General features: G+C 45.4%; 3 protein-coding genes across 9 annotated transcripts; all 3 read left to right on the top strand.

The window, feature by feature from the left end:
- On the top strand, nucleotides 1-3,069 carry LOC118771038 (tripartite motif-containing protein 16-like). Of its 7 annotated transcripts, none has more exons than XM_036518885.1 (7): nucleotides 1-414; nucleotides 451-627; nucleotides 1,298-1,393; nucleotides 1,621-1,854; nucleotides 1,988-2,147; nucleotides 2,229-2,288; nucleotides 2,543-3,069. In XM_036518885.1, exons 1-7 carry the CDS (start codon nucleotides 1-3, stop codon nucleotides 3,067-3,069), a joined length of 1,668 nt encoding a protein of 555 aa, XP_036374778.1. The 7 variants fall into 7 exon arrangements, with proteins under 7 accessions (XP_036374778.1, XP_036374779.1, XP_036374774.1 ...); XM_036518886.1 differs by having other exon boundaries at nucleotides 2,235-2,288; XM_036518881.1 differs by having other exon boundaries at nucleotides 1-627; nucleotides 1,988-2,166; nucleotides 2,251-2,288.
- A 2,586-nt stretch (nucleotides 3,070-5,655) lies between these two features.
- On the top strand, nucleotides 5,656-9,789 carry LOC118771050 (tripartite motif-containing protein 16-like). Its single transcript, XM_036518912.1, has 6 exons — nucleotides 5,656-6,250; nucleotides 7,345-7,440; nucleotides 7,566-7,799; nucleotides 7,957-8,116; nucleotides 8,654-8,707; nucleotides 9,263-9,789. The coding sequence occupies exons 1-6, from the start codon at nucleotides 5,660-5,662 to the stop codon at nucleotides 9,787-9,789; spliced, it is 1,662 nt and encodes a 553-aa protein (XP_036374805.1). The 5' UTR covers nucleotides 5,656-5,659.
- Nucleotides 9,790-11,955: 2,166 nt separating this feature from the next.
- LOC118771486 (dynein regulatory complex protein 11-like) lies at nucleotides 11,956-14,325 on the top strand. Its single transcript, XM_036519496.1, has one exon. It carries the CDS (start codon nucleotides 11,956-11,958, stop codon nucleotides 14,323-14,325), a length of 2,370 nt encoding a protein of 789 aa, XP_036375389.1.
- The last annotated feature ends 251 nt before the right edge of the window (nucleotides 14,326-14,576 follow it).

Raw genomic sequence — 14,576 nt, forward strand, 5'->3', positions numbered from 1 at the left:
ATGGCAGCAGCTGGAGATCTACTGGATCAGGACCAGTTCAGCTGTTCAATCTGTCTGGATCTACTGAAAGACCCGGTGACTATTCCCTGTGGACACAGTTACTGTATGGACTGTATTAAGGGCTGCTGGGATCAGGGTGATCAAACTGGTGTCTACAGCTGTCCCCAGTGCAGACAAACCTTTGCCCCAAGGCCTATTCTGGGCAGAAACACCATGCTGGCTGAAGTGGTGGAGAAACTGAAGACGACAGAACTCCAAGCTGCTCCTCCTGCTCACTGTTACGCTGGACCTGGAGACGTGGCGTGTGATGTCTGCACTGGGAGAAAGCGCAAAGCCACCAAATCCTGTCTGGAGTGCTTGGCCTCTTACTGTGAAATGGATCTAATGCTTCACGAAAAACTCAATCGAGGGAAAGCTATGCTGATGGAGACCGCGGGACATCCAGCAAAGAGACACAAACTGATAGAAGCCACCGCACAACTGGAGGAGAAGATCTGCTCTCGTCACTGCATGCCACTGGAGGTTTACTGCCGTTCTGATCAGCAGTGTATCTGTCTGCTGTGTGTGATGGATGAACACAGAGGCCATGATACAGTCTCAGCTGCAGCAGAAATGACCGTTAAACAGGTATGTGCTAAATCAATATAGTCTTGACTGGATGAATCTGGGGTTCCAGGCCAAGGGTTAATATGTTTGTATTTTAAACAACGATTCTTTTCTTAGGTGACACAGGGCATCAGTGAAGGTCTCCAAACTTAACACAAAACATATTTAAAGAATTTTAAATGTAATCCTTTATTAAACTTAACGTGAGTTAATTATTAGAATGTCACATTATGACATTGGCCTTGTCCAGTCAATGTTCGTAAAACAAGCATACTGTAAACCTTGATTATTAATTTATGAGGAAATTCTTTTGTGTGAAGGACACCACAACACATACCAACAATGACACTTGGCAGTAGCTAGAGTTGTGATTACATGCAAACTTGAAAAGATATGAAGTATGCTTTCCTTTTGTTCTCCTTTTGTTATCAGATGATATAAACATGCTCCCTATTGTGATTAAAACTGAACATGGAGAAAAATATTCATACATCATTTAATCCAGTTAAATGATGTGCACATATTTTGTGAAGTCTTTGCTGTTCTGCTGTACACACATCATCCCCCTGAATGGCGAACAACAAGGCTGTAGTAATTATATGCCACGCAGTGTCACCTGATGCATTATTACTTATAATATAAACATGTGTGAATGTAACTAAATATAAAGAGACTACATTCTTTTGTCCAGAGTCAGCTGGGGGAGACACAGAGGAAATCCCAGCAGAGAATCCAGGAGAGAGAGAAGGAGCTGCAGGATCTGAGACAGGCTGTGAAGTCACTCACGGTGGGTACTGACCAGAGGAGAAGACAACAGCTGGCTGCTGGAAGAGCCATTTCAGGGCTCAGTCAGGGTTCTCCTCCAGTCAGCCAGTGAGGGACACTTCTAGCCCTGTGGGGCTCAATCCCACTGATCCACACTGTGGGGGAAACAGGCTGTCTGGGTCCCAGTAAGAGCTGAGTGACAGGGCTAGTTAAAATGTAAAGCCCTCCTCTCTCTGTGTCTCCTAACAGCGCTCTGCACAGGCAGCAGTGGAGGACAGTGAGAGGATCTTTACTGAGCTGATCCGCTCCATTGAGAGAAGGCGCTCTGAGGTGAAAGAGCTGATCAGGGATCAGGAGAAGGCTGCAGTAAGTTGGAGTATAGGACTCCTGGAGCGACTGGAGCAGGAGATTGCTGAGCTGAAGAGGAGAGATGCTGAGATGGAGCAGCTTTTACAAGCAGAGGATCACATCCATTTCCTTCAGGTAACATCACTGTCTGTCTGCCAATCTGCATGATGTGACTGACACAGAACTATCCAGTAGATGCTCCTGACTGATCACATGAATGTGTTTGGCTCATTGTGTCTGACTGGATATTTATGCTATCTATGTGTAGAACTTCCATTTTTTCTCTTCCTCATCTGGACATGGAGACTTACCCAGCATCACTGTGAATCCAGATGTCTCTTTTGGGTTTGCGAAGAAATCTGTCTCTGAACTGAAAGAGCGATTGGAGGACGTCTGCAAGGAGGAACTGGCCAAGTTTTATGGAACAGGTGGGTGGAGAGAAACGGTGTCATCTAATTCAGTCCCTACCATTAAAAACTGAAAGACTTTCTCTCTCTCTCTCTACACAGTAAAAGGAGTCTATAATGTAAGTGTTCCCGAACCAAGGACCAGAGCGGAGTTCTTAAAATGTGAGTATTTTTGTTTTTTTTACAATGACCTGCCACCCTCTAAGAGTCTTGTAATGCATGTGCGTGTACACACACACACAAACACACACAAGACCTTGTCACCCAACTAAGACATACTAAGAGACACCTCCAAAGAATCCACAATTTGGTTGGATACACATACATGGATCTGCTCAGTACAGATGAACATTGTTGTAATTCTTGTAATGACTGGATTTGATTGTATGAACCTCTCCTAATATCTTTTCCATCAGATGCCTGCCAGCTCACGTTGGACCCAAACACAGCCCACAGACACCTCTGTGTGTCTGAGGGAGACGGAGTGGTCAAACATGTGGGAGAGGAGCAGCCATATCCTGATCATCCAGACAGGTTCGAGAACTTTTGCCAAGTGCTGTGCAGAGAGGGCCTGTCTGGGCGCTATTACTGGGAGACCCGGTGGAGTGGGCAACAAAGGATGATAGCTACGTCCTATAAGACGGTGGGTCGGAAAGAAAGATGTGCCGCTGGCGGGTTTGGATTCAATCAGAACTCCTGGAATCTGTATTTCTGCGCTTCCAAGTACAGCTGCTACCACAACGGAGAGAAAACGGACATCCCCACCCCCACCTCAGCAAGAATAGGAGTTTACCTGGATCACAGCGCGGGAATTCTGTCCTTCTACAGCGTCTCTGACACAATGACCCTCCTCCACAGAGTCCGGACCACATTCACTCAGCCCCTCTATCCTGGGTTTTGGCTTGGACCTCAGTCGAGTGCTAAACTGGGCTTCTTGCGGTGAGGGAGAGAGTCACTGAACTTGTGACTGAAGGGGGAGGTGGTTGGGGAGATGGGGGTGAGGGTGCTTTCCGAAACTGATCAGATCTGAAAGATCTTGTCACTGCAAACACAGTATCATACTACTTTGTTTATGAATCATTAGTTCTGCTAAATAGAAGGAAAAGCATCTATCTACTGAATTTTCTGCACTGATTACGAATTTGTTTGGAATATTAAATTGCTTGACTTCAACTTGCCTTTGTGTATTTATGTGAGTAAGCACTTCATGATGTGTGTGTATATGTATGTGTGCATTACTCCACTAAAAGCTTTTGGGCTCAAACCTCAGTTCTGTACTTGCTGTGTTCATAGGGGGCTTAGATTAGATTATATTACATATATTACAAATACATGACCTTGCTGGACCCAAAGCACCTCCGTTACCACCAACATAACTATCAATCATATTCACCATTACCACTGTCATCATAACTGCTCTCACAAAATATATTTGCAAATATTTTACAGAGGATATTTAACACCAGGCTGTATGGAGACAATTTCACCTGTCTTCATGTGGCTAGAATCCTACAGTCATCAGAATCCTTCAATTAACAGAGCTGTCCTTCAGTTTAGTAATGTACCTTCAGTAATCTTTAAAGAAAATCTACATCTTGCCCTGTTTGGCCCATCTCAGTTGTAACTGAATCGCCTATTTTGACGTATTATGGGGAGCCAGATGTACAGACCTTTTTTCGTGGACAGAATGCCTTTTGTGCTACGGAACGCATAAATTCAATACAAAACCACATAACACCGTAACGCCTTTTGTCCACGAAAAACGCAAACGCGTTAGCATTGTGTCCACGAATTACTGAAGAGAGCACATACTTTCATGCACAGAAAACAAAACGGATAATTCCTTTCGTGCACGGAATTGACAGTTGTGTTTTTCATTTTGTAGACAAAAGTAATTCTGTCCACGTAACAGATGTCCTAGGCCAGAATTTATGCTGTTGTGGCACGAAATGCAGAATGCGCTATACTATCATCATTCTATGCCATCGAATGTTCATTTTGTTCACTTAACTGTTTTGCTGTATTACTGAAAGTATGATGTGCACGAAAGGGATTTAGCACAATATATTTCGTGACTCCGCAGTTACAGAAGGCATTCCGTCCAGAAAAGCAAAGGCTGCTTGAACTTTCGTATACATCAGTGTTTCACTTTCGCAGACAGAATGCCTTCTGTGCTAGAAAATGCATTAATTCATTATGAAACCATTTAACACTTTCGTGGACATCAGTATTTCGTGGACACAATGCTAACGCATTTGTGTTTTTCGTGGTTTCACACGTAACAGTGCTAAATGGTTTCATAATGAATTTATGCGTTTTCTAGCACAGAAGGCATTCTGTCTGTGAATTGTTAAAGTAAAGTTGACCTAAAAGTCTTCCTCCCCCCAGGTGGGCCAGCTGGGGGGGGGTTAAACTGAAATGTTAAACTGAGATCCTCACTTTGTGGCGTCATTAAAGATCCCATAACCCTTACTGCAGTGAGATTGGGAATCCTGTGTAGAGTATATGGGCCCAGGCCATGAGGGGGGGAGACTGGTCTGCATGACCCCTCACCTCATCAGGCCACAGAACAACAGTGGCCCACCGGAGAAAGAACTTTGTTTTGCATTGTGGTTAATTAGCACAGACATCCTCGTACCCCGACATCCATATGCAGCACTTAATGCCTCTGCTGTACCTTGTAATTCAAAGAGGAACTCCAGCTGTGGTCATCCAGAGGCCACCGGAGAAGTCTCACGACTTTCATCACACAACGTTCACCTGGGCCTCCATCGTCCAATCAGATCATGTGGCACGTGCGAGTTACAAACCAGTGACTGGACAGTGAGTCCACGTGGAGAACCTGTCCTTTGATATGGTGCTTTATAAATACATTAAACAGAGGAACAATAGAATATTGCTGCTAACTCCATGCTCTCAGCCCTGAAAGAGGAAAGGGGACCCTACCTGGCTCTGGGAGGGGGGATGCATTTCAATTAACTGATGCTTCTGTCAGAATTGTGAAGCAAGTTAAATTTCACCCAAAGCTCATACAAAAGAAACATATCCCTTAAGCTAAAAACACGTGAAAATTATTACATAATGAAAGACTGTGCAGCCTGAGTAACATTTCCCTACAGCAGTACAGCAATGTATGTTAGACATTTTTAGAGCAGCACTACAGAGTGAGGGATTGTGGGAGATATTTATACAGCAGCACTACAGAGTGAGGGATTGTGGGAGATATTTATACAGCAGCACTACAGAGTGAGGGATTGTGGGAGATATTTATACAGCAGCACTACAGAGTGAGGGATTGTGGGAGATATTTATACAGCAGCACTACACAGTGAGGGAGATGTGTAATCATTAAACTCCTCTCTCTGCTCAGCCTGCTCTCCACAGCCTGGCTTCAGTCCAAATCCACACCTCCTGCAGCTCTGAACCAGGAATTCTCGCTCTCTCTCACTCTCTCTCATACATACGCACATTTCTAGGAAAATGAAACTAAACTCTGTCTCTCAGACAGTTTGTCACTTACTGTGTGCAGTAAAATGGCAGCAGCTAGTATCTCAGTGGATCAGGACCAGTTCAGCTGTTCAATCTGTCTGGATCTACTGAAGGATCCGGTGACTATTCCCTGTGGACACAGTTACTGTATGGACTGTATTAAGGGCTGCTGGGATCAGGATGATCATACTGGTGTCTACAGCTGTCCCCAGTGCAGAGACACCTTCAACCCAAGGCCTGTCTTAAGAAGAAACACCATGCTGGCTGAAGTGGTGGAGAAACTGAAGAAGACAGGACTCCAAGCTGCTCCTCCTGCTCACTGTTACGCTGGACCTGGAGACGTGGCGTGTGATGTCTGCACTGGGAGAAAGCTCAAAGCCGTCAAGTCCTGTCTGGAGTGCTTGGCCTCTTACTGTGAAACTGATCTAATCCTTCATGATAAACTCAATCGAGGGAAGTCTCACAAACTGACTGAGGCCACAGAAAATCTGCAGGAGAAGATGTGCTCTCAACATCACAAACTACTAGAGGTTTACTGTCGTTCTGATCAGCAGTGTATCTGTCTGCTGTGTGTGGTGGATGAACACAGAGGCCATGATACAGTCTCACCTGCAGCAAAAAGGACTGAGAAACAGGTAAGACCAGAAAGTCTTGTTACAATTGTGGGACTGTTAGAATATATAATTATATAGAGCTTCCATTCATTACATGTGCAGTATAGTCAGCCTCCTAAAACAGATTTTTAACAATTTTTAATTTCATTCTATTCTTTGTATGCCGCTAATGTTTCTACAGCTGAATTATACGCATACCATTTAAGCATTCTTCCTGTACATACAATCATTTTTAGACCAGTATACTTCCCTTTAGCAATAAAGTTTTTTTATGGTATAATTTCAACAGATCGCATAACAAGAAGATTTTCCAATGTCCACTGATATCTGCAGTTGAATATCTTCTCATTCAAATTCAGTCATGGACCTGTGACAATGAAAAGAATTAAATAAGGTAGAAACTTTTCAACAAAATATATCAGTCAGAGCAGGAAGTGAACACAAGCCAGCTCTTGGTGTGCAGCTCTGTTCACACCCCTCACCCCCCTTTCACTCCCTGAATGGGAATCAGCACGACTGGAGCAGCCAGTTCACACACACTGTGTAGAAGCTGTTCCCTCTGCAAAGGCTCTGTTACATCAAACTGATTGATGGAAACTGGAAACTGGACACAGTTTTGGATAATGCTGATTAATTAATACATCAATATCATTCATGGCAGACAGGTGGCATCTATCCAAACAGTGAGCATGGGTAAATCCACTGAGTCTGTGTTAGAGCAGAATGAACACTACAGAACACTATAGCTGGTGTCTCAACTGTCAAGAGTGTGATTGTTCTGCTGATATTTACTTCCCAGCAAATAACCACACATTAAATGTACACACCATTGGTAAAACAAAAGTGCTTAGCATCTCCAGTTAGTTCAGGGATGGTTAAAGAGAGCCCAGTAACTTACATGGAGAAGCATGGAAATCTCCTGTTGACTGCTAATAAACCTATCACATTGATTGGTGAGGATCTGACTCTTATACTGGTCAGGGACCTACCTAATAGAAAGCAAGTTTATTCCTACATACTGATCTGCATATGCCACACAGTTACAGTAAATATTACATAACATATTCTTATTGGTGGATGTGAACTGTATTATGGGAAATGTTGTTTGCCCACAGAAGCAGCTGGGGGAGACACAGAGGAAATTCCAGCAGAGAATCCAGGAGAGAGAGAAGGAGCTGCAGGATCTGAGACAGGCTGTGGAGTCGCTCACGGTGGGTACTGACCAGAGGAGAAGACAACAGCTGGCTGCTGGAAGAGCCATTTCAGGGCTCAGTCAGGGCCTAGAAAGGCCTAGTTAAAATGTACAGCCCTCCTCTCTCTCTGTGTCTCTGAACAGCGCTCTGCACAGGCAGCAGTGGAGGACAGCGAGAGGATCTTTACTGAGCTGATCTGCTCCATTGAGAGAAGGCGCTCTGAGGTGAAAGAGCTGATCAGAGATCAGGAGAAGGCTGCAGTGAGTCAGGCTGAAGGAGTCATGGAGCGACTGGAGCAGGAGATTGCTGAACTGAGGAGGAGAGATGCTGAGCTGGAGCAGCTTTCACACACAGAGGATCACATCCATTTCCTCCAGGTAACATCACTGTCTCTCTGCCAATCTGCAGTACAGAAAGGGGCGTGTCTCACACAGAGCTGTCCAATGGAGATGCTCCTGAGTTCTCCCAGGAAGGTGTGCAGCTCATTGTGTCTGATTGGGTACTTATTCTTTCTGTCTGTTTGTCTGTCTGTAGAGCTGTCAGTCTCTGTCTTCCTCTGCTGAATGTGGACACTTACACAGCATCACCATCAATCCACATGTCACTTTTGGGTTTGAGAAGAAATTTGTCTCTGAACTGAAAGAGCAACTGGAGAACATCTGTAAGGAGACATTAGCAAAGATCTCTGGAACAGGTAGGGTTGTTGAAATATTTCACAATATTTTACAGTTTATACGCAGTTGGCTCCCACAATTCATTCTTTAAAACTTGACTGAATCCTGGGTTTTTGGAAACCAAATTAAATTTTTCAATGGACACAATGTTAACTTCCTAACATTGGCTGGATTTCCGTTTCTTTTTTCACAGAGAAGGCTGTGTACATGTGATATTAAGTGAAATTTTACCACAATATTAATTAGCAGTATCAGAAATGTTGGATGTTCTGATAACTGTGCATGGAAAGTTGACATCTATGGACAAGGTTTATGGTTACATTCTAAGGGACTGAGTTTGTTTTAGTTTAACTTGTTTCTTTTACTTATTTTGTGATTTCCTTACAAACATTTTTGTTGATGCTGTTTGCTGTTGAGATGTTTAGATTTTGTTCAGTTTACAATGTTGTTTCTGCTTATTTGCTGAAATTATTTTAGACACGCTTCCATCATTTGGTTTACCTGAATTGTTAAAATTGACCTAAAAGGCTTCCTCCCCCCTCCCTCCACAGTGAAAGATGTGGATCTTCTAAAGGCTCCAGAGCCCAGGACCAGAGCAGAGTTCTTACAATGTAAGTGTGTTTACAGTGCAGAATTCAACCAAGTCTGACAACCTCTTTCAGTGCAGTTTAATTTTAATTAAGACCTGCAGTGATGTATGTCCCTGTGAGTTTAACCAGAAGTTACAGTTTACTTGCATACAGTATTATACACACAGAATAATGTACTGGCTAGCATCTCTCCTGTTGTAATAAATGGCAATAAATAATACTTGATAGTATTAAACACATTTATTATATACAGACAGTATATAACAATGTTGAAATAGATAGCAGGAAAAAGGAAAAAAATAACAGAGTATGAAGAGTAAAATGCACAGATATAGAAACACACAGAGTCCAAGAAAATGATAGAATGTTAAAATCTTCATTTTGCAAAATATAAAATTGACTAAACTATTTCAAACCAGAAAATATATTAAAATGGTACATCGTTAAAACCAAAATATTAGGAACTGAAAACTGTACATAGTACATAAGTAATAGTTATTTCATGAATATCTTATAATTGAGTTCAAATTATATTCATTAATCTGAATTCCTGCTTTTGTGCTTCTCCTCCATCAGATTCCTGCCAGCTCACACTGGACCCAAACACAGCAAATGCATACCTCTGTCTGTCTGAGGGGAACAGAGCAGTGACACGGGGGACAGTGGAACAGCCATATCCTGATCACCCAGAGAGATTTCAATTCTGGCAGCAAGTGCTGTGCAGAGAGGGTCTGTCTGGACGCTGTTACTGGGAGGCTGAGTGGAGACAAAATATGGTTAATATCGCAGTCTCATATAAAGAGATCAGCAGGAAAGGAAGGAGTAATGACTGTGTGTTTGGATGCAATGAAAAGTCCTGGATGTTGTGCTGCTCTGCTTCAGAGTACTGTTTCTGGCACAATAGAAAGAAAACTGAAATCCCTGCTCCTACCTCCTCCAGAATAGGAGTGTACCTGGATCACAGGGCAGGAACTCTGTCCTTCTACAGCGTCTCTGACACAATGACCCTCCTCCACAGAGTCCACACCACATTCACTCAGCCCCTCTATCCTGGGTTTATGGTCGGGAGTCAATCTGCTGTAAAACTGTGCCCCTTACAATGAGGGAAAGAGTTACTGATTACATACAGAAGGGGGAAGTGGTTCGGGAGATGAGGCAAGAAATGGGGATGGGGTGCTTTCTGAAATTGATCTGAAACCCTTGTCAGCACTGTACTACTTTGATTTTGAATCATTAGTTCTGCTAAATGGGAAAAAAAAATTAAATGCTTAATTTCTTGAATTTTCTGTACTGATTACAAATTTGTTTGTAATATTAAATTGCTTGACTTCACTATATTCCTTTGCATTTATGCAAGGAAGCACTTCATTGTGTGTCTGTAGGTGTGTGTGTGTTATTCAATGAAAAGCTTTCGGGCTCAGACCTCAGCTGTATACTTGTAAAGTGGTGTGTTTATAGGGGGCTCAGTTATAATGACCTCGCTGGACCCAAAGCACTAACACCAACATAACTATCAATCATATTCACCATTACCATCATCAAATACATTCACATATATTTTATGGAGGAGGACGTTTAATACCAGGTTGCATGGAGCCAATTTCACCTGTCTCCATGTGGATTATAGAAAATGCTAGAATCTTACAATTGTCGGAATCCTTCACTAAACAGTGCTGTTCTTCAGTTTTGAATTACTGAAGGTATATGGCTGAAGGAAATCCACATTTTGTTACAGTTGGCCCATCTCAATTGTAAGTGACCTGTTTTAACATGCTACCATGAACCACAATTTATGTGGCTGTTGCACCGCAGTCGCGCAACAGGGAAGTTTTTGAATACTGAGGTGCAATTTTCCGTGTATCATTGAAAATATGCCGTAGCAGCTCAATTCTTATTGCACAGTGGGACGCATGGTTTTGTTAAATGAAGTTCCAGTGGATCGTACCTGTTCTTACGATCCACAAACGTAGTTTGTCTATAGAATAAATCTAGCGAAACTCAAGCAGCCTGAATGGCAAAACAATACGGTGTGAAGTACTTTGACGCAGACACGCAAAGCTCACATTTAGCGTGCACGCAGCAGATTTGTGGACCTCCACACTTCCCAGAGAACGACACGCAGCAATAAGGTGGTTGCATTTTGTGGATTTTGTGCAAGGCGCGTGTCTAAAGAAGTTTCATATAATCACCACACCCTGGACCGCATTGGGCATTCGCAAAGAAACCACACACCTCACTTCACTGCACTTGGTGCATAAGTCAAAACATCGTAAACATGCAACATTTATACTGTAATGTCCCTGCTAGCTTTCCGGTCCAGTTAATCTCATGTTAATTGCACAAGATGGAATACATGGAAATAATGCATAATAAACATCTTTAACTGGGTAGGGGTGTGCTAGAATGTTTTTTTTTTAGGACTTTTCTAACTCTCCTGGAGTCCTGGTATCATTTTTATAGAATATTATTGCTCTTTGAGACCCACAGTTTTTAAATCATAATGGTATGGTCATAAACATTTGTTTATCTTGTCGTTCAGTTTAGAGGCTGACACGAGCTGTGTGCTACGTATTAGAACTCAACTGCATTAAAATATTTTCACTTCAGCAAGTATAGAAATCCGCAGTGCATTTCTGATGCTTATCTTATCAAACGAAAAAAAAAAACAATAACAAAACGTTACGACATTGCAGTTATACTGGCAACTCCACAAGCCGAAACCAGAATGTAAAGCTGGTATCAACCACGGTTTCTGTAAGAAGCGTGTCTACCTATAAGAGCACGATTTTAACAGCCATCCGCTCCAGCATCGCAAGCTTATCTTCATGAGACGTGAGCAGGTCTCCAAGTCACACTATCAAAAAAAGCCATGCTTGCTTCATTACATACCTGGTCAGAAGTCTGAAAGCCGACGATTATACGTGATAAAACTGTTTGCTTCCTGCTGGATGAAAAAGGGCGATTCAACCGAGGGATCACACTGTGGGTTTTCCAATCCTGTGCATGGCGAAAGCTAGTGCTGTGACGTCAGCTGACTTGATGAGGTCACGGTTAGAATGTGAATATAAAAAAACTACAACGCGAGAATGCGCGGAAAGCCGCGTTCGAAGTTCTACGGCTACAGAATCCGACAGAACTCATCTCACTGAACTCAAGTTCCAAGGCAGCTTTCCAAGTGTTACAAATCATGGTTTACATTCTGCAAAGCCCGTTTCTCACCCCACACGGCCGCACGGGTCACAGTGCATAGGCTGCAGATGGAAATGGCCATGTCTCACAGTACTTACAACAAGCTCTGGGCTGATGCCCAGGCAGAGCTAAGTGACGTACTGACTGAGGACCTGGGCGGCCAGTCTCACCCCCCTGAGACTGACAAAGAGGTGTTCTTCCAGCACGTGAAAACCCTCTATGTGCGTTATGTGCGCATTTTCAGGCAGCTGGAGGAAGCCTATGACCAGGTGGTGCACCCTCAGAAGCGGCACCTGATCCGCGATGTGCTGGAGGGAGTCATGGGCCGCGTCCTGGAGCTCAAGCGCGAAATGGTGGAAAGCGACTTCTCTGAGTACCACTACGTGGACAGCGTCCTGCTGGACCTGAAGCTGACCCCGGCGGATGTGGAAATCCCCGTTCCGAAACACTTTGTGGGCGAGCAGAGCGCGGAGAGGGGAGAGCTACTGTCCAGCGTCTTCAGCTCCGGGGTGGCGACGGAGTCTGTGGAGGCTCCTCCGCTGACCCTGGCACAGGCCATCAGGCTCATCCAGGCGTCGGAGAGAGCGAGGCAGGGCCGCTCGCGGGCCAAGATCACCAGGAAGATGCGGCAGGACGAAAATAACCAGAAGAGATCCAAAGACAAGAGCCAGGTGGAGGCCATCAGCGAGCACACGGCTTTGAGCATCCAGAAGCTGTGGAGGGGTTACCTGCAGCGGAAGAAGACGAAGAGGGAGAGAGAGGAAGAGATGATCTTTCTGGGCATGGCCCAGGGGCGCAGGCAGACCCAGCCATGCTCTTCCGTCGACGCGGTGCGGGACTACGAGGCCCGCAGGCGGCGGAGGCGGGACGAGAACGAGGCCGACTTCCAGAGGGCAGTCGCCAAGGTGACCGAGAGGCTCCGAGAGGTCGAGGAGTTCGACATGAGGGACACCATGAAGGCGCAGATCCGGCAGTGGATCGCCGAGTGCCACGACGCAACCGGAGCCTTCCCGGACTACCCAGAGCAAGAGGAGGGGGGGTCGGCTCTCATTTTTGTGGAGAAAACGCCGCAGCAGGTGGCCGACGAGCAGGCAGCGATGGAAGAGGTCGAGGCAAGCAAGGAGTCCAAAGAGCAGGCCGCGAAGAAGGACGACGTGGCTGTCGAACCCGGCTTCACAATGTCGCCATCTAAATTCCTGACGGGGCTGCAGGAGGCGCAGAAAACCTTTGAGGCCATCTGGCAGAACCGGGACGAGTCGGAGAACCCCAACCAGAGACACGAGGCAGAGCTGATCAAGGAGGAGAAGAGGAACGAGATCGAGACAGAGGCCCGTCTGCAGGTAGATGAGCTCATGAGGCAGGAGCTGGCTGATCTGAAGCTGGCGGTGTATAACATCGAGGGAGGAAAGGCGAAGGAGAAAAAAGGAGGAAAGAAGGAAAAGAAAGGTGGAAAGAAGGAAAAAAAGGACAAAGACTTAACACCTGACAGGAGTCTCCAGTCCCTGTGTCAAGAGCTGGTGGAGCAGGGTTTGATGAGGCAGGTGGAAGTGGTTAAGCTAGCAGATTACCTGGGCGACTTCTGCTACCTCGGGACACATTTAGAGCAGCTCAACATGGATCCCACGCCATCTCTGGGAGATGTAAGGCAGGTCATCGCCCTGAACGCCGTCCTACCGCTGGGTTCCCAGGTGGTAACCGAGAAAGCCTTGCTGGCTAAGACTCTCCTCCTCGTGGGTCCCACCGGTGTGGGCAAGAAGATGCTGGTGCACGCCATCTGCCAGGAGACCGGATCCAACCTCTTCGACCTCTCGCCTCTCAACCTTGGCGGGAAGTACCCGGGAAAGAGCGGCCTTCAGATGATGCTCCACATGGTGTTCAAAGTCGCCAAGCTGATGCAGCCCTCCGTGATCTGGATCGGGGGCGCTGAGAAGATGTTCTACAAGAAGGTGCCCAAAGAGGAGAAGGACCTGGACCCGAGACGGCTCAAGAAAGACCTGCCCAAGTTTCTCAAGTCCGTCAGCGACGACCGCGTCCTCGTCGTGGGCACGTCTCGAGACCCATCAGTCGCTGACATCAAGTCGCTCTGCAAGGCCTACGCCAAGGTCATCCACGTCCCGCGGCCCGACTACGCCTCACGTTACCTGATCTGGAAACGGCTCATCGAGAAGAACGGCGGGGAGGTGACCAAAGCACTGGACCTCACCTCTCTGGCCAAGATCTCGGACGGCTACACACAGGGCCACATCCTGCAGGCTATCCGGACCGTCCTGACCGAGCAGCGCATGCAGGAGCTGGACAAGAAGCCCCTGGCTGCGGTCGAATTCACCCCCCAGCTCGCTAAGATCCAGCCCGTGACACAAGATGAGGACGAAGCGCTGAAAAGTTGGTTCGCTAAAACTCCCCTGGGGAAGAAACGCGCCGAAGCTCTCACAGGCCAGGACGAAGAGTAGAGGTGGCCAAATGAGGAAAGGAATAATACAATGAGAACAATCCATTCAGTCTCAATAATTTTGCCTTTTGCCTAGAGTGTATCTACCACAGTGTTAAGCCTCGCCACTGATATTTAATGAGTGGTAAAAAAAACACTTCACATTGTCAATAAAATTCTAGAGAGAAAATTTTATTTCAGATGTTTTCTCTCCATGGCTGGAGAATGTGACGAGTCAAATAAATATAAAACATGTAGCATATGTAGCAATAT

This window comes from Megalops cyprinoides, chromosome 24 (genome assembly GCF_013368585.1).
Source record: "Megalops cyprinoides isolate fMegCyp1 chromosome 24, fMegCyp1.pri, whole genome shotgun sequence".
Lineage (NCBI taxonomy): Eukaryota > Metazoa > Chordata > Actinopteri > Elopiformes > Megalopidae > Megalops > Megalops cyprinoides.